General features: G+C 52.9%; 1 protein-coding gene across 1 annotated transcript; it reads left to right on the top strand.

Annotated features, from left to right (window-relative positions):
• Nucleotides 1-7,895: 7,895 nt before the first annotated feature.
• On the top strand, nucleotides 7,896-23,070 carry Mnt (MAX network transcriptional repressor). The gene is made up of 6 exons (XM_041664934.1): nucleotides 7,896-8,421; nucleotides 13,213-13,798; nucleotides 14,243-14,284; nucleotides 14,440-14,551; nucleotides 19,476-19,668; nucleotides 19,859-23,070. Exons 1-6 carry the CDS (start codon nucleotides 8,349-8,351, stop codon nucleotides 20,626-20,628), a joined length of 1,776 nt encoding a protein of 591 aa, XP_041520868.1. The 5' UTR covers nucleotides 7,896-8,348; the 3' UTR covers nucleotides 20,629-23,070.
• The last annotated feature ends 3,041 nt before the right edge of the window (nucleotides 23,071-26,111 follow it).

The raw sequence follows: 26,111 nt of genomic DNA, 5'->3' as shown, positions 1-26,111 counted from the left end.
TTATTTATTTATTTATTTATTTATTTATTTATTTATTTATTTATTGAGACAGGGCTTCTCTGTAGCTTTGGGGCCTGTCCTGGAACTAGCTCTTGTAGATCAGGCTGGTCTCGAACTAACAGAGATCCGCCTGTCTCTGCCTCCCAAGTGCTGGGATTAGAGGCGTGCGCCATGACCGCCAGCCCAAATCTAGAAATTCTATGGCAAATAATGTATTTAAGGTAAAAATGGCCTTTGTTCCACCAGTGCAGGAGGAGACTTTAGTTACATGACACGGGGAAGCCACAGCAAACATGTTTTACCCCGTCATAGTTCATCACTTAAGGTAGTAGAGTTTTCTTGCCTGTGATCAATTGAATGAGATTTTGTAAGTGAAATTACTTACAGTTAGGTCTTAATTTATGCCACCACATCTTCCAGAATCTTGTATTTGAGAGTAATGTAGATAATTAAGTAGTTAATGAAACCACAAAATAAAGTGTCTGGTGAAAGCCCGTTGGACCAGAATCAATGTGAAATAACTGATAATTAGGTAATGACAATACATAATTGTATAATAATAGAAGGGAGGTTTTGGTCTGTTTTAAACACTGTGGTTCCAAATATTTCATTTATGGAACTACACAAAACTCATGTGCTTTGTAAGCTTGCCAGAGAAGGTAGAATTGTCAAGAGAATCATCAAGTTCTCTTCCCAGGTGGGCGAAAAAAAACTGTAGGTTTGGTTTGGGAGCCACATAGACTAGCCCTTAAAAGGGAGAATGGCCTTGAGGTCTGGAAGGAAAGCCAGGGATTCCCACTGGGGGATTTGACTGAATGTGTAGCTAGCTAGTGGACCCCCAGAGGAGATGGTAGCTTGTTCTATTAACTGTTCAAAAGAGCGTCCTACTGGAGAGCAGGACCCCTGGGGGTCTGTGGCCAGGGCTGGTGTTTCTTACTGGTAGAGGGGGAGTCAGCCCTGTCTAAGGTAGGATCCTTGCTCTGTCTGACGTAAGTCTGTGACCTCTACCAACTAACAAGAGTTATTTCTGCCTCCATCTTTCCTAATCTTGCTTGCTTGGTCTCTGAAGTTTGGTTGCCGCCTGCTGTCTTACCTGGGGCCCTTCCTACTCCTTAAGAGGGAAACCCCAAGGATTGTATCGTAAGTCTTCAGGCTGCTGCCACCCACTTCTGTAAGTTAACCCTCATGCCCATTATACCCTAACTTGCATTATCAGACCCAGCATCTGCTGGACAGTAGGGCCATGGTTGGTCAATTCTACTGTGTATTTTCCCATCACACACACACATGTGTATATGCTGATTAGATCTTCCTGTTCCTTCACTGGCCACCATCAAAGTACTTTGATAACCCTGTCAGTTCTAGAAGTCCCCGAGTCCACACTGATCTCACCAGCCCTAGTGACACTGCCCTAATAATGTGGCTTCCTTATGGCCCAGCTGGATAACCTTGATCTCTGAGGAGTGTTAGAGTAAGGATTTATAGATTGGATTTAGATGGGGAGCAACAAGAGATGAAAAAAACTTGTACGGGGGAGTTTTCAGAAGAAAGTTGAGTGGAAAATGGTGTCTTAGGCTCAGTTCAGGGGAGATCAAACTCTATGATATCCCAGAGAAAGGGTGGCTTTCCTGAATATAGCAGGAACATTTACCCTCCTACCCAGAACCTTGGCATCCTACCACATTTCCAGCCTTTCAACAACTTCATTTTATAACTGGAATAAGTTTTCATCTAAAAATTTAGAAAATAATGAATAACCTACAATTCCACTACTTAAAGGAAATTATTTTACATTTTGTTGTCTTAGTTTGTATACATATGCATTTTAAACAACTGTGGGGTCAAAAATGCTGTACATTAGTTATACTTTTATAATCTTTTATTTAGCAGTATATTGTAATTTGTTTGTTGTTCTTTCTGAATAGAAGGATAATAATCTGCTTCAGGGAAGCTGTGAAAATAGGAGAGCTACCAGTAACCACCCTGCCTGAAGCCAGCCCTGCCGGCTCTGCTGACAGCCTGCTCCTTCCATGCTCGGATGTGGTATAAGCACACTCTGCCAGGCCGCTCTTGCTAGTTGGATATTTAGATTGTCCTGTAAAAGGTTTTCACTACTGAAAATAACATTTTACCAGATGACTTTGTATAAAAGTTATAATGTAGCCAGGCAGTGGTGGTGCGTGCCTTTAATCCCAGCAGAGGCAGATGAATCTCAGTGAATTCAAGGCCAACCTGGTCTACAAAGTGAGTTCCAGGACAGGCAGGACTGTTACACAGAGAAACCTTGTCTCAAAAAAAAAAAAAAAAGTTTTAATGTAGTTTTCTTTTTGTAGGGTAAATGTGCTAAGGCAGAGAATATGCCTCTTCAGTTTGCTCAGAAAGTGTACATTTCCATGAATACGTGTCTTTTTTTTTTTGCCATACTTTTGATAGTTCTAGAAGGCTATTTGTTTTTCTTTCTTCCTTTTTTTCTTTTTTTTAAAGATTCATTCTATTTTTAGTTGGGTCTGTCTGTCTGTCTGAGTCTGTGCATGTTAAGTACTGGTGCCCTAGGAGGCCAGAGGTGGAGTGAGCTGCTGGACACACATGCTAAGAACTAAACCCTCTGAGAGAGCAGTTCATGCTCAGCCTTTGAGCTCTCTCCAGCCGCAGAGGGCTAGTTTTAAAAAATTCCTTATCAATTGATAGGCAAAAAAAATTGTTTGGATTTCATTATGGAACTGACAAGGTTCCTCAGCTGTATATGTGTTATTATTTCATGCATGTGTTGCTTTAAAATTTTGAATTTGTGACTTACCTATTGAAAACTCCTGTTGCAAGCCTTCTTTCCATTTTTGTCAATTCCTCCCTCCCTTTAACGATCATTTTATTTACAGTTAAGAATTTCTAGAGAGCCGGGCGGTGGTGGCGCACGCCTTTAATCCCAGCACTCGGGAGGCAGAGGCAGGCGGATCTCTGTGAGTTCGAGACCAGCCTGGTCTACAGAGCTAGTTCCAGGACAGGCTCCAAAGCCACAGAGAAACCCTGTCTTGAAAAAACCAAAAAAAAAAAAAGAATTTCTAGAGATAATCAAATCCATCACATGGTGCCTTTGTGTTTGTTTTATTTGCTTTTGTAAGTAGAAAACTCCTTTGCTCTGGAGTGGAAAGTGTTTGCCTATTTTTCATAAAAGCTTTTTTATTTTCAGTTTTCATACAGCACTTAGCAATTTATAGGTATCCATTTTACAGCTGTGCTTACCAATGGTGCAGTTATTACAGATTGACTTCAGCATTGGCCAATAAAGCTCCAATCTGAGATCACCAATGGAGACAGGGCAGGGCAAACTAGGGGATAGAGATTGATACTACATTCTCTGACCCTTAGCCCACCCCTAGCCTGGAAGTAGAAACTCAAGATAGCTGTGGCCACAAGCTCTGAAGAGTGGAGACTGGATCCCACAGCAGCCTGTTGGGTAGCAGCTGGACGGTAGACCTTTCCCAGGCACTGACTGCATCCAGCTCTCTCATCTCCCAGCTCATCTCTGCCCCACAGGATCCAGCTGGCTCTTGACTCACATTGCACGACTCCACCTCTCTTTACTCATAACTCTGCCCCGGCCCACTCCCTTGACCTGAATTAATTGACTCCTAGGAAGCCACAGCCTTTTTCCTTCAAAGAAATGTCTGAAGTCCTCGTGCTTCTGTCCCTGTCCAGTGGACCAGCTTCTTCAGTGCTGTGTTCACAGCTAGGGTGGGTACCCGCCTGGAGAAAAGGCTGCCCTTTTCCCGTCACCTTCCTAGTCCTGGTTAGAGGTTCCCTCAAGGCATTCTCACTCATGGACTAAACCTGTGTTTGGAGCAGCACTAAGCAGAGTTAATGATTATCTGTTTTTAACAATAGTGTGTGTGCACACATGTGCTTTCTTCCCCTGTTCACTTCCGGGAGACTTGCAGGGATTCTGGACCTCATTTAGATTTGATTGGCACAGAGAAGATCAGGCCACCTCTCCACTTGACAGCTTGGTGACGTTTGCTGACACCTTTTCTTGCTATCTTAGACCCTGTAATCACAACTCATCAGCTGTGACATCCAATGAGGGGAAATACAGGCAGAAGGGAGAACTCAGTTGTACCTGCTTAATGGGTGCTGGAGAAGTGGGGAGAAGTACTGATTCCTGGGGAACCCACTTCATTGATGACTGGTCAGGTGGCCTTGTAGGGTATATCTGTCACAGTAATTTGGAATTATCCTAATGGCTTTGTTAAGACTTGAGTTCAAGAGACAGGCAGATACTGAACTTGAGGCCAGCCTGGTCTAGAGTGAGTTCTAGGACTACACAGAGAAACTCTTGGAAAAAACAAAAGCTTGGGTTCAGTGTAGCCCAGCCCTAAATGCCCTTGATTTTTTTGATGTTGCTTTGATTTGTTTTGGGTAGAGAGTCATTCTGTAGTTCCAGTGGGCTTTGAAATTGGGAAGCCATCCTTCTGTTTGAGCCCAAGCACTGAGGGTGTGTGAGCCACCATGCCTGAGTGCTTGTTTTGTTTTGAGACAGGGTTTCTCCAAGTAGCCCTGGCTGTCCTGGAATTCCCTCTGTAGACCAGGCTGGCCTCAAACTCACAGAGATCCGCCTGCCTCTGCCTCCTAAGTGCTGGATTAAAGGCGTGCGCCACCACTACCACCTGGCAACTGGTTTCTTTTTATGTTTTGGAGCAACTAAGATTTGGGGGCCTAACTTAATATTTCATAGTCCTTAGGTGTCTGGTGTAGCTGTGTTTTCTCATGCTGTATCCAGTATGGAAGAGAGAGAAATGAACCTTGCCTGGGGTGAATGTAGTAGTCAGTGCCACCTTCTCACTCCCTTCTCCCTTTTGCTTACCAAAGATTGCCTGGCCTTACCTATAAAGATACTTAGCCAGTTGTCTGGCACATGCTTGTTAAATGAATAGCTGTCTGATGTCTCTCTATCTTATGTATAACTGTTTCCCTCTGGTCTTGTTTTAATTATGGCTGTTGAAGTTACCTAAAACCGTTAGTGAAAGATGCCAGGTCAAGGTTGGGGTATCTCCTGGGACCCAGTGTAAATGAGTAGCTGTGCGTTTACCTCCATACTCCTTTTTCTCACATCGCATAGTTTGGAAGTGGTCAGGGAAGTGATTTCACGTAGCACTTGGAGTTGTAAATGTATGACTCTTCGGGGTCAATGGTGAAAGGATAGAAAGTCAGCCAGTATACACGGGGAAGGAGGGTGCACTATGGGGTGTGAGTGAGATGTTGAGGTGCACAAGACAAAAGAAGTTGGAAATCTTCATGAGAAAGTGCACAGTGCTGGAAGATCCTGTTGCCCTTCTGACCCAGACAACTCAGCACCTAGAAGCCATAACAGGACTTGAATATGTATTAGGAGATAGCTGGCTTTGGCATCACTTTCCAAACCTGCTAAGCTTTTGCTGAAACATCAAAAAGACTTTTTCACTTGAGTGAATGTGCTTGCCAACTTATACCCTGCCTCCACCCATTGGAACAGGAAACTGAAACGTGTTAAAACAGCCCTCCCATTCATTTCTGTCTACTTCTATGCCTCCCACTTCCACTGTCCATTCCTGTACTTCCAGAAACATTAGTTGATGAGAAATTCTGTTGGGTCCTCCTATGGCTCTTAAAGGCAACAGGCCCAGCAGAAGCCTTTCTAAAACCTTGCTTATGCCCAACATCTCCTGGCTGCTGTCCCCATGTGACCCAAATAAACATGAACATGTGAAGCCTATAAGGCTGTTTGTTTTAAATAGCAAGCATCTCCACTAAGCTCTGGAGACTGTCACAGAACTGGTCCCTTAGCACTGGGCTTTGACCTGTAGACTCCATGGTTGTGTAAGTGCATGGGCCACTTGAGAATGACAGGCCAAGCAGCAGTCTGAGTGAAGGCTATGGTGCAGACTCTATGCAAAAATGGTAGTACCATCTTAGGCCTTCCATGTCCTGCATCTGTATCATCTGTTGTATTATGTGTAGGTCCAGCCCAGCCACGCCCCAAAGCAGGTAGCTGACACGGGAAAGAGAATTGGGTTAAAGCTAGCACCACTCTTAGGAAAAGGCTACTCTGCCTCGGACTGGGCTGTCATGGTTTACTCCAACTTCATAAAGTCAGTGACACCAGATATTTTGTGTCAGGGCGATTTTGTGCTCAGCTACACACCCTACAAGTCAATATATCAACATCAAAGCTCCGTTCAACTGCAGGGATAACACCTGAATGGGAAGAAAGAAGCTTCACTCAATCTGTGCCTCTGACACTTTTTGCAGCTCTTGAAGTAGGTACATACACTTGAGGGTGCGGTGTGCATGGGTTTGGATTGTCACGGTGGCCTGCCTCTAAGGTCTCAAAGGTTTGCTTTCTGGTGTTGTGCAATGGATCCCAGAGATCTCAAGGACTGGTATGTCTCCACTCTGCCTACACTGGTTAACCAAAGAATTTGAGACATTAGCAGGTAACGGTCTATACCTAGCACTGGGACAACAGAATCTGCTCCATGGGACCCCTAATCATCTGTCGCTTTTCAATGTTATTGGAGCTGGACTTCCACCAAAGAAGCCAAACACTATGGTGGGCTTTAGGTATAGAACATTTCTGTGCTCTAATCAATAATATATAATTGTTCATACCCCTCTCTGCACATTTTATTTTTTGATAGTCCTTCACTTTTTGCGGAGCGTGGGGGACAGGACTAGATGGTGAGAGAAGTCTGACCTCAGACCTGACTTCGAAGAGTTTGTTGCTCGTGGCACAAGGAGCAGTTGGGACTGCCCCTTTTCTTGGGCCTCAGTTTCCTTATTTGTAAAGTGCAAGGATTTGGGCAAGCTGACGTCAAAGATATTTCTGATTGTACCCAGGAACGGCCCGAAGACTTGGAGCCAGGATAAGGGCTGGCTAGCGAGCTTTGAAGAGAGCGCGATTCCAACCCTAGGCAGCGACCCCGCCCCGCGCCCAGCGGGCAGCCCGGGTTGCGCACAGCTTCCGCCCTCCACGTTGTTGTTCCTGATTTAGGCTACGCCTCCTTGGCCTGGGCTGTGGACGCTTCGCCTTTGACCACTGCTGTCCTGGCATTACAACGAAGGGTGTCCTTTGGAATCGCACATTTTCTGTCTCCGCCCACATCAGACACGAGTGGACAAAGAATTTAGGGAAAGGGAAGGAATAGTTGATTTTGAATTGGAGGATGATGTAAAAAGAAGGGGATGGGCCTGACCAGGACTGCGGAATTCCCCTTTAGGTGTCTCACCCTACGTTCACCCGGTGGCCTTATCCGCACCCGCTGAAACGACCCTGCAGACAGTGGCCCTTTAAACAGAAGGCTGGCGGCGCGGGGTGTCCATGTGGAGCTGCTCCATGCCGTGTTGTCCTGCCCGCCCATTGGCGGGCGGCCTGGTGATGTAGCCTAATAGGATGCGAACGCACTGCGGGGGGAGGAACAGAGACAAAATCCGGAACGGGATCAGCTCTCTGGTCCCTCTGTCAGTACTCTAGCTGTTGGCTGCTGTCAGCTCCGCCCAGGGGCGGATCCCGGGGGAATTGCGACAGACCGGACGGCGGCGGGTTTTAGGTCGTATCTACGTGGGCCATAGAGACCTAAGGGTCAGATCGTAGGTTTCCCTGACTTGTACTACAGCTGTCTCAGATAACCGAAGTCTTGGGTTTTCCGTTCTTTCTCTCAGCAAGACAGATCTCGCTGTGAATGCCCCGAGCACACAACTTGTGGCTGGCCGCGGAGCAGGGAGGGGCAAGGCGGGAAAGCGGAAACAGCGCGGAAGCCTGGTTCCACCTCGCCCCCACCCAAGCCACGTGTGCGCGCGCGGTGGGCGGGGCTATCCCTGGCGCGACCCCGCCCTCAGTGAGACGCCGCGGCCTTACGGGCGGGGGCTCCGGTCCGGGCTTTGGCTGCGGCCCCGGTGTAGTAGCGGGGGCGGCGGCCGGGGGCAGCGCGGCTCCTTCCCTTGTTGTGTGTGTCGGTGCCTCCTCGCCATCTTGTTGCAAAGCCCTTTCTTGTCGGCGGGACTCCGGGGGCTGTGGGGCGGGAGGCATCGGAAGGGAGGAAGAGGAAGAAGGAAGGAAGAAGGCAGTAACGCCTTTTTTTCATTTTTTGCATCAAAATTGTTTTAATTTGCAAATTCTTATTTTGCAAATATTTTGGGGAGACATTGATTTTCCTCCCCGTGCTCCCCCGTTCTTTCCTGAGGAGTGCGCTGCGCCGCCCAGCCCTGTCGCCCCCCCGGAGGTGATCCCTCCCTCCTGCCGGCCCGCCAGCCTGACCTGTGCTTGGCTCACGGGCCGCAGCCTCGGCCCCGGCGCGCCCCCGGCTGCTCTCGGCGCGATGAGCATAGAGACGCTACTGGAGGCGGCCCGCTTCCTGGAATGGCAAGCGCAGCAACAACAGAGAGCACGTGGTGAGCGGCCCGGCTGGGCCCCTGGGGCACTGGGCAAAAGGGGAGGCCAGTGACCCCGATCCCCAAACCCACTGGAAATAGCAGGCAGGCCCCTCTACGGGCGACCTAAAAAACCGGGCAGAGCACGGGCTCCCCACAAGAGCTGCTGTCCTGGAGGAGTGATGCGAGCAGTGAAAATAATTAATGAATTCATTAACATGCAAAGAGGGACCCAGGTTCTGCGGGTGCCACTCTAGATGCCTGGCACCCCCCGATACACCTTCAGTGGGGGGCTCCTTAGGCGGGCGGCGCCCTAGGATTGAGGATGTGTGAACCGGGGGATGGGGAGAGGGATGTTGATGTGTGGGGGTGGCAGACCCGCGTGTGCGTGTGTGTGTGCACCAAGATCTGTGATGGGAGCCGGGGGAGAGCGGATGAACGACCTGTACACGGGTGTTTGTACAGCACACGAGGGGGCGTGTGCGTAACTGGGTGGGGGTGGGGAATACTCTACGCGGAGCAGCTCTCTGGATTCCCTGGCCCCGGCAGGAGGGTGCAGGGAGCGCTCCCGGCAGATCTACGCGCTGCTTCGGGCGGAGGCGGCCTTTGCAGAATGAAATGACATCGCGTGTCTTATGATCTTGGCCAGCCCCGCCTGACCCCGCCTCCCAGAGCTGGGCTGGGTCGCACGTCTTGGTTTGGCCGAAAGCTGCGCTGATTGGGTGCATGTGAGTGTCCCGCGGGTCGCTGGGGGCAGTCCGAAGGCCCCCCTGCCTTGCCCTGCTTTAGCCGGTGTGGAATGTGGCGTGTCTGCGCGTTTCAAACCCGCTCCTGGCTGGAATGTTGCGTGTGCCTGCGTCCCAAGCCCGTTGGTTACACGAAGTGGTGACGTAGGCAGTCCCCGCCTACGACCACGTGCACGGGGGACACTCCCGCTGGGGACAGTGCAGCCGGGCCCCTCCCCGCTGCCTCGCGGTTGCCCGGGGGCGGGGCCTGGGCGGGGTTGGCGAGGGCCCGTGAGTCGGGCTCCGGTTGCTGGCCACCTCCCAGGGAGAGCCTTTGCCCTGGGTAGGAGGAGCTACGTTCACCTTGGCTCTGGCCGGATCCTCCTGTTTTTGATCCTGTAGTGAGGGAAACCCTCAGAATCTCAGGGTGACATCTCCAGCTAACATCTCGTTGACCCACTAATGATGTCCCTAGGCCTTTCTTCTGGCAACATCCTGGCCACATTGGAATAAGTCAGCGTGAGAAGGGCAAACTTTGCGCGCCCTCAAAGAGGATAGAGGAGGGTTTATGATCCCCACCCCTTTTAGCGGTGGTCCCTAGCTTTCGAGTGCTGCTGAAATAGAAGCTGAATGGAAAAGACCTTAGCTTTCTAGATGCTTGCGAGGGCCTCAGTCCTAAAATGATAGGTGTGCAGTTTCCAGGGATTTCTGGTACCCCCACCCCCAGAACCCTTCAGTCGACAGTGTTGTGGTGGAGAGAGTTCTTCGCCCTCCTTTCCTTTCTTTCTTCCTATTGTTGCTTCAGTGATGAGTCATGCAGGAGGTAGTAGTGTGTGTGTTGTGTGCTCGCGCGCAGAGGCGCGCGCACGCCTGCAGCTTGTTCGGCGCGGTAGGGCGGGAGGAGTGATAGCCGGCAAGGGGTGGAGGAGCTGCAGGTCTGTGGGCCTAGTCAGACCGACCAGCCTCTCAAGGTCAGGATTCGGTGGAGACGTGCAAGACCCCAATGCTTAGATTTTTGCAGAACAGATGGTCTGGGGTATACACTCTCGTGCGCCTCCCTCTTGTTTTGGGCCCAAAGCAGGGTCAAGCAATGGACAGTGCTGGTGGTTAACCAGAATGACAAGTGTGTGGTTTCAGCGGCGGATGTGGGGAGGGGGAGAACGAGTCACCCGCAGTGACCATCAACACAGTGCAGTTCAGGAGCACCAATTATATCCCCACTGTGTACCAGGCAGTCTGCTAGAGGTGAACAGTATTGACCCTGCTGTTGCCTCTAGGGAACTCTTGTTTCACATCCGTCTTCATAGGCGTATGGAGTAAGGGAGAAGACCTCTACTGCTATGGGATCACACCTGCTCAGTCAGGCCCAGAGCTGGCCAGGAAGATGGAGGGGGCTGGTGGATACAGCTCTGTCCAGGAACCTAGGAAAGGCCCCTTTCCCTCCAAGTATCAAGCTCTGGGGAGAAACCGGGTTTAGCTCTCAGGCCCCAGCTGCTTGGTGTTGGATCACAGAGTCTTAGACCATGGGTGGGTGCTGGGAAACCCAATCTACCCCAAGAACACAAGTACGAAGGCTTCCACAGGTTGAGACCCCCCCCCACACACACACACAGCTGACACCAACCTGCTGACCAGAACAGCACACACTCTGAGGGATTCACTTCAGATAACCAACTCTGCACAGGGATGCTCTATCCTTTCCCTTGACAAGGTCAAGCCTGGCCTAGACCAGTTTGCTCATGTGACAAAACTGAGGCTGTGCTGCGCACATGAGTGGCTGTGAGAAGAGCAAAGGGCAAGGCTGCCTTGGTGCCCAGCGGAGGACTTAGCTGCTCTCTGCCAGTCTTGATTGGAGGGAGCTGGCTGGTGTCTGGGTGGAAGCTGGAGAAGTTGTGTGTGTGTGTGTGTGTGTGTGTGTGTGTGAGAGAGAGAGAGAGAGAGAGAGAGAGAGAGAGAGAGAGAGACAGACAGACACCTGTGGGACAGAGCATTCTTTAAAACGTCCTAAACACAGATTGTCCATACAGGAGACCCCAGGACAGCTAGTGTGCTCTGCCCTCCTGTGCACTGGGGAGGGGACCCTGTGGGTAGGAAGTGAGGCAGAGCTAGGGGCAGGAGCAGGAAGCTCTGGACTGGTGCGGCTGGTCATGGCACAGCCTCTGCTGTCTGGTTAGGGCTGACAGTGCTGGGTGTGGTAGAGCCTCATTCAGTGAGTCCTTCCTGTATCTGGGAAGCATGTCTTCATGGTGGCAGGAAGGGAGGGGAGCTTTAAAATTCGGGCTCAGCTTCTAGTCCAGTACCTGGCCTTGGGCTCCTCGCCTATGGTGATTTAAAACACTTGTCCCCAGGCCAGAGAGAGACTGCCAGAAAGCACTGTCAGAGAAAGCCTAACTGAGCTTGGTTCCAGGAACCCATGGTGGGTGAAGAGAAACGACCCGAGAATGTGTGTACCCTCGCTAACACAAAATAGAGATTCAGAGGAGCTGTATTAGGCCCTGAGCTGGAAGTGTGTGGACAGAGATTGTTCTGAGCCCAGCTGGAGAATGGCTCTGAAGTTGGAACTCCACAGACTTCTTTGCTACTGGGGTTTGTGGGAAGCTGCAGTAACCTAAGTCAGTGCTGACAGACAGGTGCCTGGGTGAGCTAGGCCTCTTTGGAGCAAGCCTGCCCTCCCCTTCCTGAAGGGCAGGAGGAATGGGAAGAGGCCAACCCATGGCAGCCCTCTACTCTGGCTGCTGGGAAACAGTTTATGATTCCTTCCAAACACTTCCTACTTCCTCAGCTCCTTCCTTGCCTTGTGGGGCTGAGGTGGGCCTGCTCCTCTCACTGTTCCATGCCCAGAAGACCATGGGGTCTTTGCGCTGTGAAGACCTGAGGGGAGACTATGCCCCTCCTAGCCCCAGCCCCACATCCTGTGATCCTGTTTGGGGGTTGTGTCCGTCCTCTGTTGTCAACATAAACACCACAAGCAGAAGGGCCTGGGCTCCTTCCTTTACCTGGAAGATGTTAGGGAACCTGATGGTGGGGTCTGAGAGAAGGCCGGTTCCTGGATAAGGGCCCAGTCCCGTTGTTTTGATTAGCTCTGAGTAGGTCTCACCTGCTGGGCTTTTAGTAGAGCAGCTGAAGGACGTGATTGTATTTAAAGGTTGCCTGAGTGTGGTGGCCCCGCTCTACCTCTGTGCCTTTACTTCTCTGCCTCCGCTCTTTCTAAGCTCCGCTGTTCCTACTGTAACTAGTATTGTACAAGGGACACAGCCAGGACTGAGAGAAATGGGTCCTTACCTGTTGGAAGAAGGGACAGCTGTGTTCATTGTTCTCTGAGGAAAAGTTGGGGCCTTGGATTTAGCCTGGGAGTAAGAAGTTCCAGCCCATTTTCTCATGAAGTAAATGTGATGTATTTGCCCTGTGACCTGGGGCTCTTGGGAGGAGGCTGGGGTGTGGATGTCAGAGGACACCTCGTAAGCTCCCAGTGACACAGGGCCTCTGGCCAGGTGTCAGGCTTGCCATGTAACCCAGCAAATCACGTGTCTGCTCATTTTTTTGTGAAACTGCCCGCTCTCTAACAGGTGTCTGGTAAATTCTGTGGCGGGTCTCTCCCTTCTCCTGAGGCGGTCAGGCCTATTGCCAGCTCAGACCTCATCAATCCCTGTGTACACCTTAGCCTTATGTCCTTCTGGATACTCCTGTTGGTTACCTGTCTAGTTCTTGCAGCTCCAGGTTGCTGGGCCTGCAACATCCCACCCCTCACTGCACCTGCTCACCTTCTCATGAGCCCCTGACTTCCCCTAGCCTGGTGCCCCTATTTCTTTTTTTGCCCCACTCCCTGCCCCAGAATGTGAAGTTCCCAGTGGCAGGGGCCAGCCTTGTGATTTGTCTGTTCAGTGGTGCCTTGGGTGGACGTGCTTGGTTGGCTGTGTCTGTTCAGTGGTGCCTTGGGTGGACGTGCTTGGTTGGCTGTGTCTGGTGTCTCAGGCAGGGCAGGATGTCACTGAACCCTGACTGGAACAAAGTTAGGGGTGGACGGCAGATTAAATAGGGGCCCAGCATACTGGGCTGTGCTAAGGCCCTGTGTGTTCTCTCTGCATAGAGGAGCAGGAGCGCCTTCGCCTGGAGCGGGAAAGGGAGAGAGAACAGGAGCAGAAGAGGGCAAGTACCTTGGCCAGGTTGGCCCATGCCCTGCCTGTGGAGGAACCCCGCATCGAGGCTCCACCGCTACCCTTGTCGCCACCGGCACCACCACCCGCACCACCACCACCTCTTGCCACCCCAACTCCACTGACTGTCATTCCTATTCCTGTAGTGACCAACTCCCCACAGTCTCTGCCCCCGCCTCCACCTCTACCCCCAGCAGCCCAGCCTCTACCCCTGGCTCCTCGACAGCCAGCCCTGGTCAGCACCCCTGGACTCGGTATTAAGGAGCCAATCCCCCTGCCCACCAGACCACAGGTGCCCACCCCTGCTCCCCTGCTGCCTGATGCGAAGACCACAGTTGCCCCCACTGGCAGCCCCAAGCCTTTGCAGCCCCTCCCTACGCCCATCCTGACCATTGCACCACACCCTGGAGTCCAGCCTCAGCTGGCTCCCCAGCAACCACCCCCACCCACGCTTGGGACCCTGAAATTGGCACCAGCTGAAGAAGCCAAATCCAGTGAACAAAAGAAGAGGCCTGGGGGGTGAGTGGGGCGCAGCAGAGGGGCAGGGAGGATGGGAGGATGGGACACTGGGAGTGCAAGAGAAGATACCCTGGCCAGCTAGCTCTTCTGGGAATGCCCTGTGCCACTTAGAAACACCTCTCCTAATAAAGCACTACCGTGCTGATTGTGGGTCTTAGCTTTCTGTTGTCAGACCCACAGCAACACTGGAGATTACAGCAGGCATTTCCAACCCTTTGCAGAAAGATTCTAGAATCCTCCAGGATCCCTTTTTAGTTGGACCAGTGGGATGGGAAGTTTCAGGGGTCATGGGTTATGCGCATCCAATGGGTGGATGGGCCCAACGCTTCCAATTTATAATGTTGGGGACAAAAAAAAAAAAGCCTACGACACCTGGTCATTGGTGGTATGGGTGGCGTGGGCCCGGAAAGCCGGACCTGAGCCTCCTGTCTGTCTGGGTTTCAGGATCGGAACCAGAGAAGTCCACAACAAATTGGAGAAAAACAGGTGTGTGTGCACACTTGGGAGTGTGACTCTGGGCCCGCCCCTCCCGGACTCATCCACCCTTCTTGGTCCCTCCAGAGCTTCTGTCGTGTTTGTCCCTGCCTCCTGCTGCTGTGCCCTGTGGCGCTGGCTGACTAGTGTTCACCCCCTTTCCCCAGGAGGGCCCATCTGAAAGAATGTTTTGAGACCCTGAAGCGCAACATCCCCAACGTAGATGACAAGAAGACTTCAAATCTGAGCGTGCTGCGGACGGCGCTGCGGTACATCCAGGTATGTGGGAGGGAGGCCCGGCTGGGCGACGCCGTGACGGCCACAGCGCCAGTTTCCTCCTGCCGGCAGGTTCCCCCGCCCGCCTCCACGCGGGCGCTAAGCACATGGCCTGGCTGACGTCAGCGGGGCTCCCAGCCCGGGAGGGGGCGGGCAGGAGGGCGCCTGCGCAAGAGGGCGGCGGCGGCACTGCACTTTTCGGCCTTCCCCTCCCCCACGTCCGCTCAGCCCGCGGGTAACAAGGGCACGAAGCGGGCTCAGCACCTCCCTACCTGCAGTACCCGGGCAAGACTCGGACTCGGGCCAAGGGCAGTCACTAGTGGGGGAAATGAATCGGGAGGGACGTGGTGTCTGCGTTCACCTGGCAGCGCGCAGGGTTACGGTCGGGGTGGGGCACTGAGGCAGCTTGAGTGACGAAGCGGGGCCACTGAGCCTTAACTATTTCCTGCCCGCGAGTGCGGGGAAGGGGTCCCTGCTGGTGGTGTCTCCACACTGGCGGTCCTCTGCAGCAGTGCGAGGTTGCTGTCGCCCTGGAAACCGCGCAGGGCTCCGCGTGCCCGGGAGGCAGTGAGGGGGATGGGCGCGACCAGGCTGGGCGGCGCGGGAGATCAAACCGTTGGGGGAATGGGAGGGACCTAGCGCTCCCGGCGGCGCGCGCGCGGGGGCAGGGCGAGCTCCGGGGTTTCCGTCCACCCACTCGGGATGCTCGCGGGAGCGAGGCTGCATCACAGCTTCCGTGGGAGGGGTGTCCGTACCCCAGCAGGGCTTTGGTAGCTGGGTCACAAGCCGGAGGTAACCGGACCTGGTGTTTGAGGCCCCTGGCAGCTCCTCTGAGGCGCGCGCCTTTCCGCCCGCCTCCTGGAGCTTCCCGGCAGCTGGGGGCGGGGCCGGCCGCCAGCGGTGACGCAGCGGACAGGTCCGCGTGGGTGCGCGCGTGCCCCGGAGGGGCGGGGCCTCGCTTGCGGGCCAAGGGGTCTGGCGGAGGCTGTGCAATGTCCTGTAGCTAATTTCCGCGATAATTTTACTGACTTAAGGCTTGGGTGTAATTCACTTGCCTTTACCAAAGCAGTCCCTTAGCACATCTCTGCCTGCCGTTAGCCGTGACATTTTCTTTGAGTTTCAGTTTCCTAATTTGTTGATGCTGAGTAGAAAAAAATAGTACCATAGAGATGGTAGAAGAATTGAAATTTATGCAAAAATTTTGCAGTCTCTAGACATTAATAGGAATTGTGACTGCGAAGTAGGAGAAGTAGGAGCAAGGCAAGTACCTTTTTATAGATGTGTGCTTGGGAAAGGGAGCTTTGCATAATGTGTGGATTTGAAAATAGCTGCAGTAGAAGCAACAGAAGGAAGCTCCCTGGGATCAGGCCTAAACTGACAAGGAAGTGGGCGGGGCCCCAGGCTGTTCTTGAGAATGCTTGCTTGATGCTGGTCACAGAAGCAGAAACAGAAGTCACAAGATTCTGGAAACCCAGCTGGGTGGTGGTTGGCCGGTGGAATAGGCCTTTAATCCCAGCACTTGAGAGGCAGAGGCAGGTGAATGTCTGTGAGTTTGGCACCAGCCTGGTCTGCAAAGTGAATTCCAGGTCAGCTAGAGCTGTTACAGAGAGAGAGATCCTGTCTCGAAAAATAAAAAAAAAAAAAGCCCCCAAACCAAAAAGATTCTGGAGACCCCGTGGGGCACCTGTTCATTTATTTGAATGGTTTTGGTTGTGCCCTGGGTTTGCTTCTGAGAACCAGAGACCAAAGAAGGGGTGGATTTTAGCCTGTCATTATTTGCCCTTGGAGTGAGCAGGTCCAGAATGTGCACGTGCCAGGGACTGCGCCTTGACAGGTGTGGGATCAGGTTTGAGGCAGGCGTTAGGAAAGTATTGGGGAAGGACATTGGCAGAGGCCTGCGTCATCCTGGGTGAACAAAGCAAAATGGAGGATAGGGTGGTTGTTTGTTCAGCAGGAGCGAGGGAGAGACGTCCTTGGATGTACTGATGAGGGAGGGTGACTTGTCTTGCAGAGAGAGGCAACAGTGAACTAGGTGAGAGTCGAAAGTTGGTCCTGGGAAGAGCAGTGGCAGGGGCCTTAAGGACCTACGACTTCAGTAGTATGTCCAGAAGAGAAAGGCTGTAGGAAGGTCTGTCCTGATGCCACTTGCCCTTAATCTCAAGACTCTGGAGAGAGATGCAGGTGGATCTGAGTTCCAGATCAGCGAGGCTTGCATAGTAAACCCTGTCTAAGGGCAAGGGGAATATAAAGGAGTGTGGAGGTCCCAGGTGGTCTCTAAAGTTGCCTGGATGTAGTGAAGGATTTGGAAGTTTCTTATTTTGTTTTCACTTAGTGAAGGATTTGGAGAAAGCCACAGTGGACAGAGACAAGAAGAATAGACATGTATCCAGATCGACACCTGAAATAAGTGGGTTTAGAACAAAGCCCTGCGAACAGAGAGCTCTAGCTGAGAAGAGGACTTAATTGCTAGCACCTCAGAGCAGAAGCCAAGCAGTGTGGACTAACCTTTGATCCTTGGGAAGCTCCGCAGGGGTCTCCAGGCCTGTGGGTTTAACTGTGAAAGGGAGGGTGTTTGGCCCCTGATGCTTTATCTTCCTGAACCACAATAGAGCCTCCCTGCAAGCAGTGGATAGAGTTGGGGATGGCACTTCCAGCCAGCAGTCTCAGGGTTCAAGTGAGGACTGAGTCACCAAGGGCCTATGGTTGCTGTGACCTCCTCTGATGCCATATGCAGCCCTCAGTAACAGAGCCAGGTGAGAGGACACATAGGTGTCATGTGCGCTTGCGTGTTACGGTAAAGACAAGGTCTTTCCTACTGTTTCTAGCAGAAATATGAGGAGAAGTCGGGGTGGTAGAGGGGACACTGGGATGTGGAACTCATGACGGGTGTGTCACGGCCAGCATGGCATGATCGTTTGAAGCATTTGCTCACGGCATCAGAAATGTCCAGAGATTGGGGCCACTGGAGGAGTGTGGGGAAGTGGGGTCTAGTGGTAAGGGAGTTGGATGCGCTGTACCCGGTCAGGAGAAGCTGCTGAAACAGGAGACTGAGTCTGCTGGGTTCCCTTTGATGCAGGAAAGGTCAGGTAGAGGCTGACATCCTGAAAGGAGGGTAGCAGGCACACAGATCATTGTCGGCCATCCTCGTCCGCCTGAGCGAGCACACTCCTGGCTGCTGATAGGGTCGAGGATGGAAATGGACTGTAGAACAGCCCTCTAATCTCTCACTGACGGGACAGGGACCATGTGTGGTCCGGTGAGCCAGGGCTAATGAAGGCCCATCGGACAGACTCCTATCCAGTGTCAGAGCACCGTAGAGGCACTGGGACAGGCTGCGGTAGAAGGGGATGCTGACAAGGCCCTGGCCAGGGGAAGGCTAGTAGAGGAGCTTGGGCTCAGGTGTGATCTAGGAGTAGGACTAGGTGTCATCTGGTGAAAATGTCTCGAGGCTGAAGGAGCCGAGCAGGTCAGCTGGGGCCTACACTGTAGAAGCTGAGAAAAACCCTTATCAGCTCTTGCACTTGCTTGTTCACTGTAGCAGTGTGTCCCCTTCCCCTGCAGGCATCATCGAAAGACAGACTGGACCTCCCCCCTCCACTCACACCTGGGGGGCAGGAAATGTCAGGGGGGGGGTCCACATCAGCACAGACAGGGTTCAGAGACAACCTCATGTGTGGAGTGCTCCTGGTCTCTGCACTTAGAGGTGATCCTGTGCTCTGGAAGTTAGATGTTCAGGAGCAAGTTGAGAAATGAATTCTGGAGTCAGCAAGGGTAGGAGTATCTTGTCTGCCTTGCCTGATGGACACTACAGGGTTGACAAACCTAGGCTGGGAGACAGAAGAAGTAGGCTAAAGTGTTGGGGTCTGGAAGTCATGGAGGCACTTTTTGGTAGGCAGCTGACAACTGGGATGTGAGCTGGCCTTTTGGAGCGGTTTCTAAGCCTGTGCAAAGCGGTGAGGCTTTAGCGGGGGCACTGTGGGTAGACTCCTGTGTTCTGAGGGAGGCAGAAATAGTCTGTGATGAGGAAGGGCTGGTCTGGACCTTGTGGTGAAAGTCCCTAGGGGTGTACAGTCAGACTTGGGGTGCTGTGGAGCTCCCTAAGATCCTTTGTTGTTGGCAGGTGGGGCACACCACAGGTGTATCAGGTTCAGTATCCTGTGGGGTCTGGAGGGTTGTGGGCAGGGTACTGCATGGGGAGCAGTGTGAAGTGCAGGCTGGAGGAAGCGTAGTTGGTTAAGGTGCAGCTGACTTCAGGGGGAGGAAAGGCCCCAGCGTCGTTGCCAAGCAGATAGAATAGCCTGCGGTAGAGACCGTGCTGTCTCTACCAGGTAGTCTAGCAGGTAACCCTCCCGGGATACAGGGAGCAAGGAGATGCGTGAGTGGTAGAAAGGAATGCAGGTTCTTTGGGGGACGGTGGCTTCAGGGAGTGAGGCGAAAGATGAGTGGTGGGAGAGGCCAGGAGGGAGTGAGAGTGGTTGAGAGACTATGAAGCCGTCCCTGGGGACCCAGTCAGGGTAGTGTGGAGAAGCATCCCAGACTTGGATCAGTGCTAGCTTTCCATGGTGCCTGCTTAGGTACCCACAGTGACTCAGATGCTGGTTTGGGCGGGTGATGGGGTAGGAGGCAGGGTGGCCTCTCAGCTGCTTTGGTCACTGCAGATTGTGCAGTGGTTCTCAACCTGCAGGTCATGACCCCTTTGGGGGGAGTCATTTATATCAGCTATTTATATTAATCCGTAACGGGAACAAAATTACAATTGTGAAGTAACAAAATAATTTTATGGCTGGGGGGTCACCACAGCACGAGGAACTGTATTAAAGGGTCACAGCCTTAAGAAGGTTGAGAACCACTGGTTCAAAGGTTTTGAGGCCTATGGAGTCTGTGGCTGCTGCTAAGGGCACCCTGCTGTCCCTTGCCCTGTCCCCAGTCCCTGAAGAGAAAGGAGAAAGAGTATGAGCATGAAATGGAGCGGCTGGCACGGGAGAAGATTGCCACGCAGCAGCGCCTGGCAGAGCTCAAGCATGAGCTGAGCCAGTGGATGGACGTCCTGGAGATTGACCGTGTGCTCCGGCAGACAGGCCAGCCTGAGGACGACCAGGCCTCCACCTCCACAGCCTCTGGTGAGCCTTGGCCCCTGTGCTGGTCCTCCCGCCCTCAAATGTTGTCCTTAGCTCCCCTGAGGGTCTTTCATGCTAGAAAAGAGGCCATCTGTCCCAGCTCCATCATACTGACCTCCAAGGACACCTATGCCTCCAGCCGCTTGTTCCTTAAGCTCTTCTGACCTGCTCCCTGCCCTGTGTTCCCTGACAGAGGGCGAGGACAACATAGACGAGGAAATGGAGGAAGACCGGGCAGGCCTGGGCCCACCTAAGCTGAACCATCGTCCCCAGCCGGAGCTGCTGAAATCTACCCTGCCAGCCCCCAGCACCACCTCTGCGCCTCTGCCCACCCACCCGCATCCTCATCCTCACCCAGTGGCCCTGTCTCCTGCCCACCTCCCTGTGCAGCAGCAACCACCACCACAGCAAAAAACCCCTTTGCCAGCCCCTCCTCCCACACCAGCTACCCCGACCCAGACCCTAGTACCAGCTCCAGCACATCTTGTGGCCACTGCGGGGGGCGGCTCCACAGTTATCGCCCATACAGCCACCACCCACGCCTCAGTCATCCAGACTGTGAACCACGTTCTGCAGGGGCCAGGGGGCAAGCACATCGCCCACATTGCCCCCTCCGCCCCCAGCCCTGCTGTGCAGCTGGCACCTGCCACACCCCCCATTGGCCACATTACAGTGCACCCTGCCACCCTCAACCATGTGGCCCACCTCGGCTCCCAGCTGCCCTTGTACCCACAACCTGTGGCGGTGAGCCAACCTGTGGCAGTGAGCCACATCGCCCATACCCTTTCGCACCAGCAAGTGAATGGCACAGCCGGGCTGGGGCCCCCAGCTACTGTCATGGCAAAGCCAGCTGTGGGGGCCCAGGTGGTGCACCACCCCCAGCTGGTGGGCCAAACAGTGCTCAACCCTGTGACCATGGTCACTATGCCCTCCTTTCCTGTCAGCACACTCAAGCTGGCTTGAGAATGAGGCCACTTTGGCCCCCAGTGGGGGCAGGGAAGGGGGACCTGACTGTCCCTCTCCCACCCACCAGCTCCACACATTCCAGCCAGGCCCGCCCCACCCACACCACCCCCAGGCCTCCTAGGGGAAGGGGGTGCAGAGACGCTGAGCCAGGGGAGGGGCCCTCCAGGGAGTTGGGTGCAGGCAGAAGTTGTCCTGCTGCACTAGGACTCGGTAGACGTGAGGACGCTTTGGTGGACATACTTGCCTGCCCAGCCCGGTGCCACTCCTGCCTCCCTACCTTGTCCACCCCGAAGTCTGCGCTGTGGCTCTGTTCTTTGGCTTCTTCCCTGGCCTGCCTTCCTGTGCTGTTGCTGCTATTCCTCTGTCGGGTGAGGTGGTCGAGCTTCCTGGCCTTGCCTCCCCTCCCCAGCCTCAGAGTCCTCTGGGACTTCTGTATGGAAATAAAGCCCCAGAAAAATGAGGAATGGGTGGTGAGGGGCCCAGCTCTGAATACAGGTGACAGATCCTAAGATCTGGAGTGAGGACAGGTGAATGCCTGGGCCTGCGGCTCTAATCCACCTGTAGTCACTGTGATTGGTTACAGTAGAAACTGTTTAAAATGAGCATCAACCAACAATAAACAAAATGCAGGCTGGTGCCAAGTTTTCCACACCTGCCCCTGGGCTTTGACCTCTAAAGAGCAGGCTGAGCTTAGGGCTGGGGAGGTGGTGCTGGCAGTTCTGCCTCCCACCCACTAGGCCTGGGAAGAACTCCAACCTTGGGCTTGTTACTCACTGGCCTAGTTCCTTGATCTGTCCAGTGCTTCCCCAGGCCTCTGGTTTAGGTACTGCCTTCAGCTTAGGAAACAAGGACCAGCAAGGGCTCCAGGAGCTAAGCCACTGCTGAGGTATCTGTGAGCTGAAATCCTGGGGCTTTTCCCATCTCCTCCTTTCAGTGGCAATTCTGAGGCCCCTTCCTGGTGGGTGATGCACTCCACTGTGGAAAGGGCCTTTGCTGGGCTAAGACAAGGCTCATCGGGACTGAGAAGAGTGAGCGTCCTGTGCTTAGGGATGCTGTCTCCTGCCTCTGCTTTTGCGGACCGCTTGGCTTCCCTTTTTAAGTGGATATTTATTATAAGTGGCCTTGTGTCAGACACTCAGTTACACGTGTGCACATTCAGCTCCCCACTGGACACTCACCAATGGCCTTTCAGTGTGGGGCAGGAAGCAAGTGTCCCCAGGTGTGAAGTTTGCACTGGGGCAAGCCAAGGGGCCAGGGGGGCTCAGGGTCCTTCAGAATACATTGTGAGCAAGGCACTGGGGCCAGTGGAGGTCTTGAATGCATTCTCCCTTGAAATAATGACTCCTCAGAAGCTTCAAACTCACAGGTCCTTCTGGCCCTGGAAACCTCCCAGGGCACTATTTTGTCGCCAGGGGTGGGGAATGGTGGCTAGAACCAGGTCTCTACCCCAGCACAGAAATCCCCACCCACAAGCTGGCCGCCTTCCTGCAGCTGCAGCCACCTCTGCCCACACCCTGACTCTGGGGGCCACCTCTGCTCTGCTCTTTGGTGACAAAGCAGAGTCTGGTGCTGGCACAGTCAGGCCACTTGATGAGCGCGCCCCCACCCTTTTCCCCCTTTGTGTCTTGAGGCCAGTTCCAGAGTTCCCGCCATCGTGCTGGCCAGTAGGCCTGCACAGATACCTCATCACCCCCTCCCCCACCAGGGGTTCCTCCAGATCTAGTGCCGAATGACCATGTCCAGATTGGTGATGATGGCTGTTGTTGCTGTTGTTGTTGTTTGTGACTGCTGTGTGCCCGAGTGGGCAGCCACCTCCCAGCCCTTCCGTGGGCATCTTCCCTTTGAGAGCTGTTAGGACCACATCTGTCCTCACCCTGTGGGACCGCCTGGCCCTTCCCTTCCTATCCCTTCCAGCCTGGGACACACACACATACACACACACCTTACCTCTCATGCGTGTTTGACCTGTGCTGTTTGGAGTGGCTCACTGCCTGGGATCTTTACCTCGGGGAGGAAGGGGGGGGAAAGAGTGGTTCCCTGGGGGCCAAAGAAGGGCAGAGAATGCCTGGAGGGTAGTTGGGTCACCATAGTCTCTCTAGGAACAGCTGCTCCTCCCCCCCAATCCCAGGGTCCCAGTCCCCAAAGAGGTGGCCCTTGTTTACAGTGAGGACTCGGTCACTGTGTCTCTGTTTCCTGAAATATGAATTGTAGCGACCCCAGACTGTAGAGATTTTTATGTGTTTGGGTACATCTGCTGTGTGGGAAAAAAAAAAACTACAAAACCCTAATTTTGTACATATTGTATTTTTACTATTGAACTGTATTCTAGTGGCTGTTCATGCTCCGAGACTTTAGGTATTGAGACATGAATACTATCCATGTAATAAGCACTTGCCTGGAATAAAATATAAACTGAAATAAATCTGCACTGAAACCTAAGACGGAGCTGCTAGCCTGCAGCATCTGGGTCATTTCATTCTGAGAGGCAGAGGCCTACAGGAACCGATTAGCTGGAAGCAATAAGGCTCTCCAAAGGATGAGGCAGGAGGATGAAGAAAGTTGGGTAATGGCCCTGGGTTACATAATTAAAACCCTGATAATGGGGTTCCAGAGGTTGCTCATCAGACAGCATTTGCTGCTCTTCCAGAGGTCGCTGGTCGGGTCTCTTAACACCCACGGCAGGTGGCTCGCCACTGCCTGTAGCTCCAGTTCCAGAGGCTCTGACTCCCTCTTGTGGCCTCCATGGGCACCTGCGTGTATGTGACAGCATACATAGATGAGCAGGTGAATGTAAATAAAACATTTTAAACAGCTTGTTAAGGGTTGGAAAGATGGCTCAATACTTAAGAGCACTGACTATTCTTCTGGAGGCCCTAACTTTGAGTCCCAGCTCCCAAATGTAACTCCAATTCCAGAATATCTGATGCCATTTTCTGACTCCTGTGAAGATAAGGTACAGACATACATGCAGGTGAAACACACGTACACCCCTTAACAGAGCAGGGTGGGTGTGGTGTAGTGGTGCATACCTCTGTAGGGACTAGAGGTGTGTACCAAAGGCAAGTGGACCTCCGAATTTGAACCCATTTGCTCTACAAAGTGAGTTTAGGCCCGCCAGGGCTACAGAGAGAGACCCTGTCTTAGAAAACCAAACAGAGCCGGGCGGTGGTGGCGCACGCCTTTAATCCCAGCACTCGGGAGGCAGAGGCAGGCGGATCTCTGTGAGTTCGAGACCAGCCTGGTCTACAAGAGCTAGTTCCAGGACAGGCTCCAAAACCACAGAGAAACCCTGTCTCGAAAAACCAAAAAAAAAAAAAAAAAAAAAAAAAAAAAAAAAAAAGAAAACCAAACAGAAACATCGGGGTGGTCTGCTCTTAACTCTGAGATGTCTGTTTTCTGAGACAGGATTTCTCTGTTTAGTCTTGGCTGTCCTGGAACTCCCTCTGTAGACCAGGCTGGCCTCGAACTCACAAATAACCACCTGCCTCTGCCTCTCTAGTGCTGGGATTAACACTTGGCCACCACTGCCTGGCTACCCTGAGATGTTTGAGGAGCAGCCACTGGGCAATTTTAGGAAGGATCTGGCCTCGCAATTGTGACCTCATGCCTTAAGCTCTAAGACTACAGTTCTAGGTCTTCTTACACTTAAATAATGCCGTATGCTTCCTCATTATTTCAAAACATTGTCTTGTTTCATTGTTCAAGAGCCCAGTGGAATAAGGCAAGAATTAGTCCTTTTGAGCAAATTAGAAATGAAAAGTAAGCTGTCAAACAGTTGTATCTCCTTGGTTAGGAGTACAGTTCTGAGCTCTGTCAGTCACCTCAGCACCTCTGACCACCTCTGACCCAGCCTTTGGGAATAGGTAGGTAGCAGAGGCTATCCCCCAGGATCTGGGTACAGATAGTGAGGGGCTTGAGGGCTACCCCAACCACTTTGGGTTCTGATAATTTGTTCCACTCTATGAAGCTGGATGAGGCTGGAGGTCCAGGGCCAAGATCTTAGCTGGGCAGAGAAGACCCTGCAGCTCCATCTCTTCCCAGCTTAGCTTTAGACAAGACCGTCTTGGAAGCAAGCGGTGGGGAACAAGATCAAGGAGCCAGGCTCCATCTGACCCTCAGCCTCCTTTCTAGGAAAGTGTGTGTGTGTGTGGTTGTTACCCTCAGAATGAAAATGCTGGTCGAAAATGACCTAGATTCTTGTTTTCTGGAGGGCCAGTGCTAAGACACGTCAGTTCCAATCTCCCACTGCCAGCCTCATCAGCCTGACTCATATGGTGTGGGCGCTCTCTGCTGGTGGCGTGAGGAAGAGCTTTGTCCTGGCCAGCGGTGTAGCAGGTAAGGCTAGATAGATTTAGGGTTAACACTTGGAGAGTGCTCACTAGGTCTTGGTACTGTGCCTGGTAACTTGTGTACTGGGCACTGGGAACAGGATCAAGCTCTGCCCTGGGAAGATCACCTGATGTATGGGGCCGGATGTACAGGATGGGCAGCAAGCCACTCAATTACACATGCTCAGAGCTCCTGCTCTCTAAGGGTACTCGCCAAAGAGGCAGTTATGAAGCCCAATGCACCAGAAGGCTGGCCCAACCCTCCAGAGACCCCTTTTGGCCATGGAGTCCCCTGTAGTGTCTATATGGGGGGCAGCTGACATTCTAGATGGAGCAGGGAGGGTGGGGTATAGAGGAGCCAGGTCACTCCCAGGTTGGTTTGCCAGACCTTTGGTGAAGGTGGTTGCAGAGGAAGAATTCAACAATCACCCAGGTATAGAAACTGCGAGGGAGGGAGGAGTTTCCCAGAGGGCTTATCACGTCCCCTTGTTCAAGTTTCATGTGTCCCGATTTTTCCCTGGCCAGCTTCGGCCATTAGCCTGTGCTGTCTTAACAGACGGGGCCAGATTGCGAGGGCTATGGAAGAGACTCCTTAGCTTTTGAGAAGCTGCCAGTAGACCACAGAGCTCAGAAAGCAGGACTGACAGGGAGCTAACTCTGGGGCGGGGCGGGGCAGGGCGGGGCAGGGCGGGGCGGGGCAGGGCAGGGCGAGGGCTCTAACCAGGTCCTTTTCATGCCTTCACAGGAGCTGTACCCTCTAGTCACCTGCCTGAGCCAGGCATCTCAGAGATGCGATCAGTGGGTAGCAAGGGGCTGTGAGAGCTGGCGGCTCATGCCATTCCTCATTAGGTCTACTCGCCCTGCTAAGCTGGGTTAGGTGTGGGTAGGCTAGTGGGGACGGGGACGGGGGAAGCCAAGGACATACTCCAACTACAGACTGGCGGCTCCATTGGTCAACCTATAAGGTCTGTGGCATTCTGGGTAACTGACTTTCTAACTAGCCCATGCCATGAAGGCCCCTATTTAGGAAAAAGTTTGGCTCTCTTTCATCAGTCTTGCTTTTTTTTGAAGTTCTTGGATCATGGCATGAACAGAACTATCCAACACATGACAATTCTATGTCCAGCTAGTACCACAAATAGCCATCAGGGC

This window comes from Microtus oregoni, unplaced genomic scaffold, assembly GCF_018167655.1.
Source record: "Microtus oregoni isolate MIOR12 unplaced genomic scaffold, Mior012 000015F_ref0000493, whole genome shotgun sequence".
NCBI classification, from domain to species: Eukaryota; Metazoa; Chordata; class Mammalia; order Rodentia; family Cricetidae; genus Microtus; species Microtus oregoni.
The sequence above is the reverse complement of the archived record's forward strand: the minus strand, read 5'-3'. Positions and strand labels throughout refer to the sequence as shown.

Excerpts from the sequence above, each read along its gene's own strand:
- Mnt (XM_041664934.1), top strand. The coding sequence starts at position 8,349 with ATGAGCATAGAGACGCTACTGGAGGCGGCCCGCTTCCTGGAATGGCAA. Across the intron at positions 14,285-14,439 it reads AACAAATTGGAGAAAAACAG|GAGGGCCCATCTGAAAGAAT; the intron begins GTGTGTGTGCAC and ends CCCTTTCCCCAG. Across the intron at positions 14,552-19,475 it reads CGGCGCTGCGGTACATCCAG|TCCCTGAAGAGAAAGGAGAA; the intron begins GTATGTGGGAGG and ends CCCTGTCCCCAG.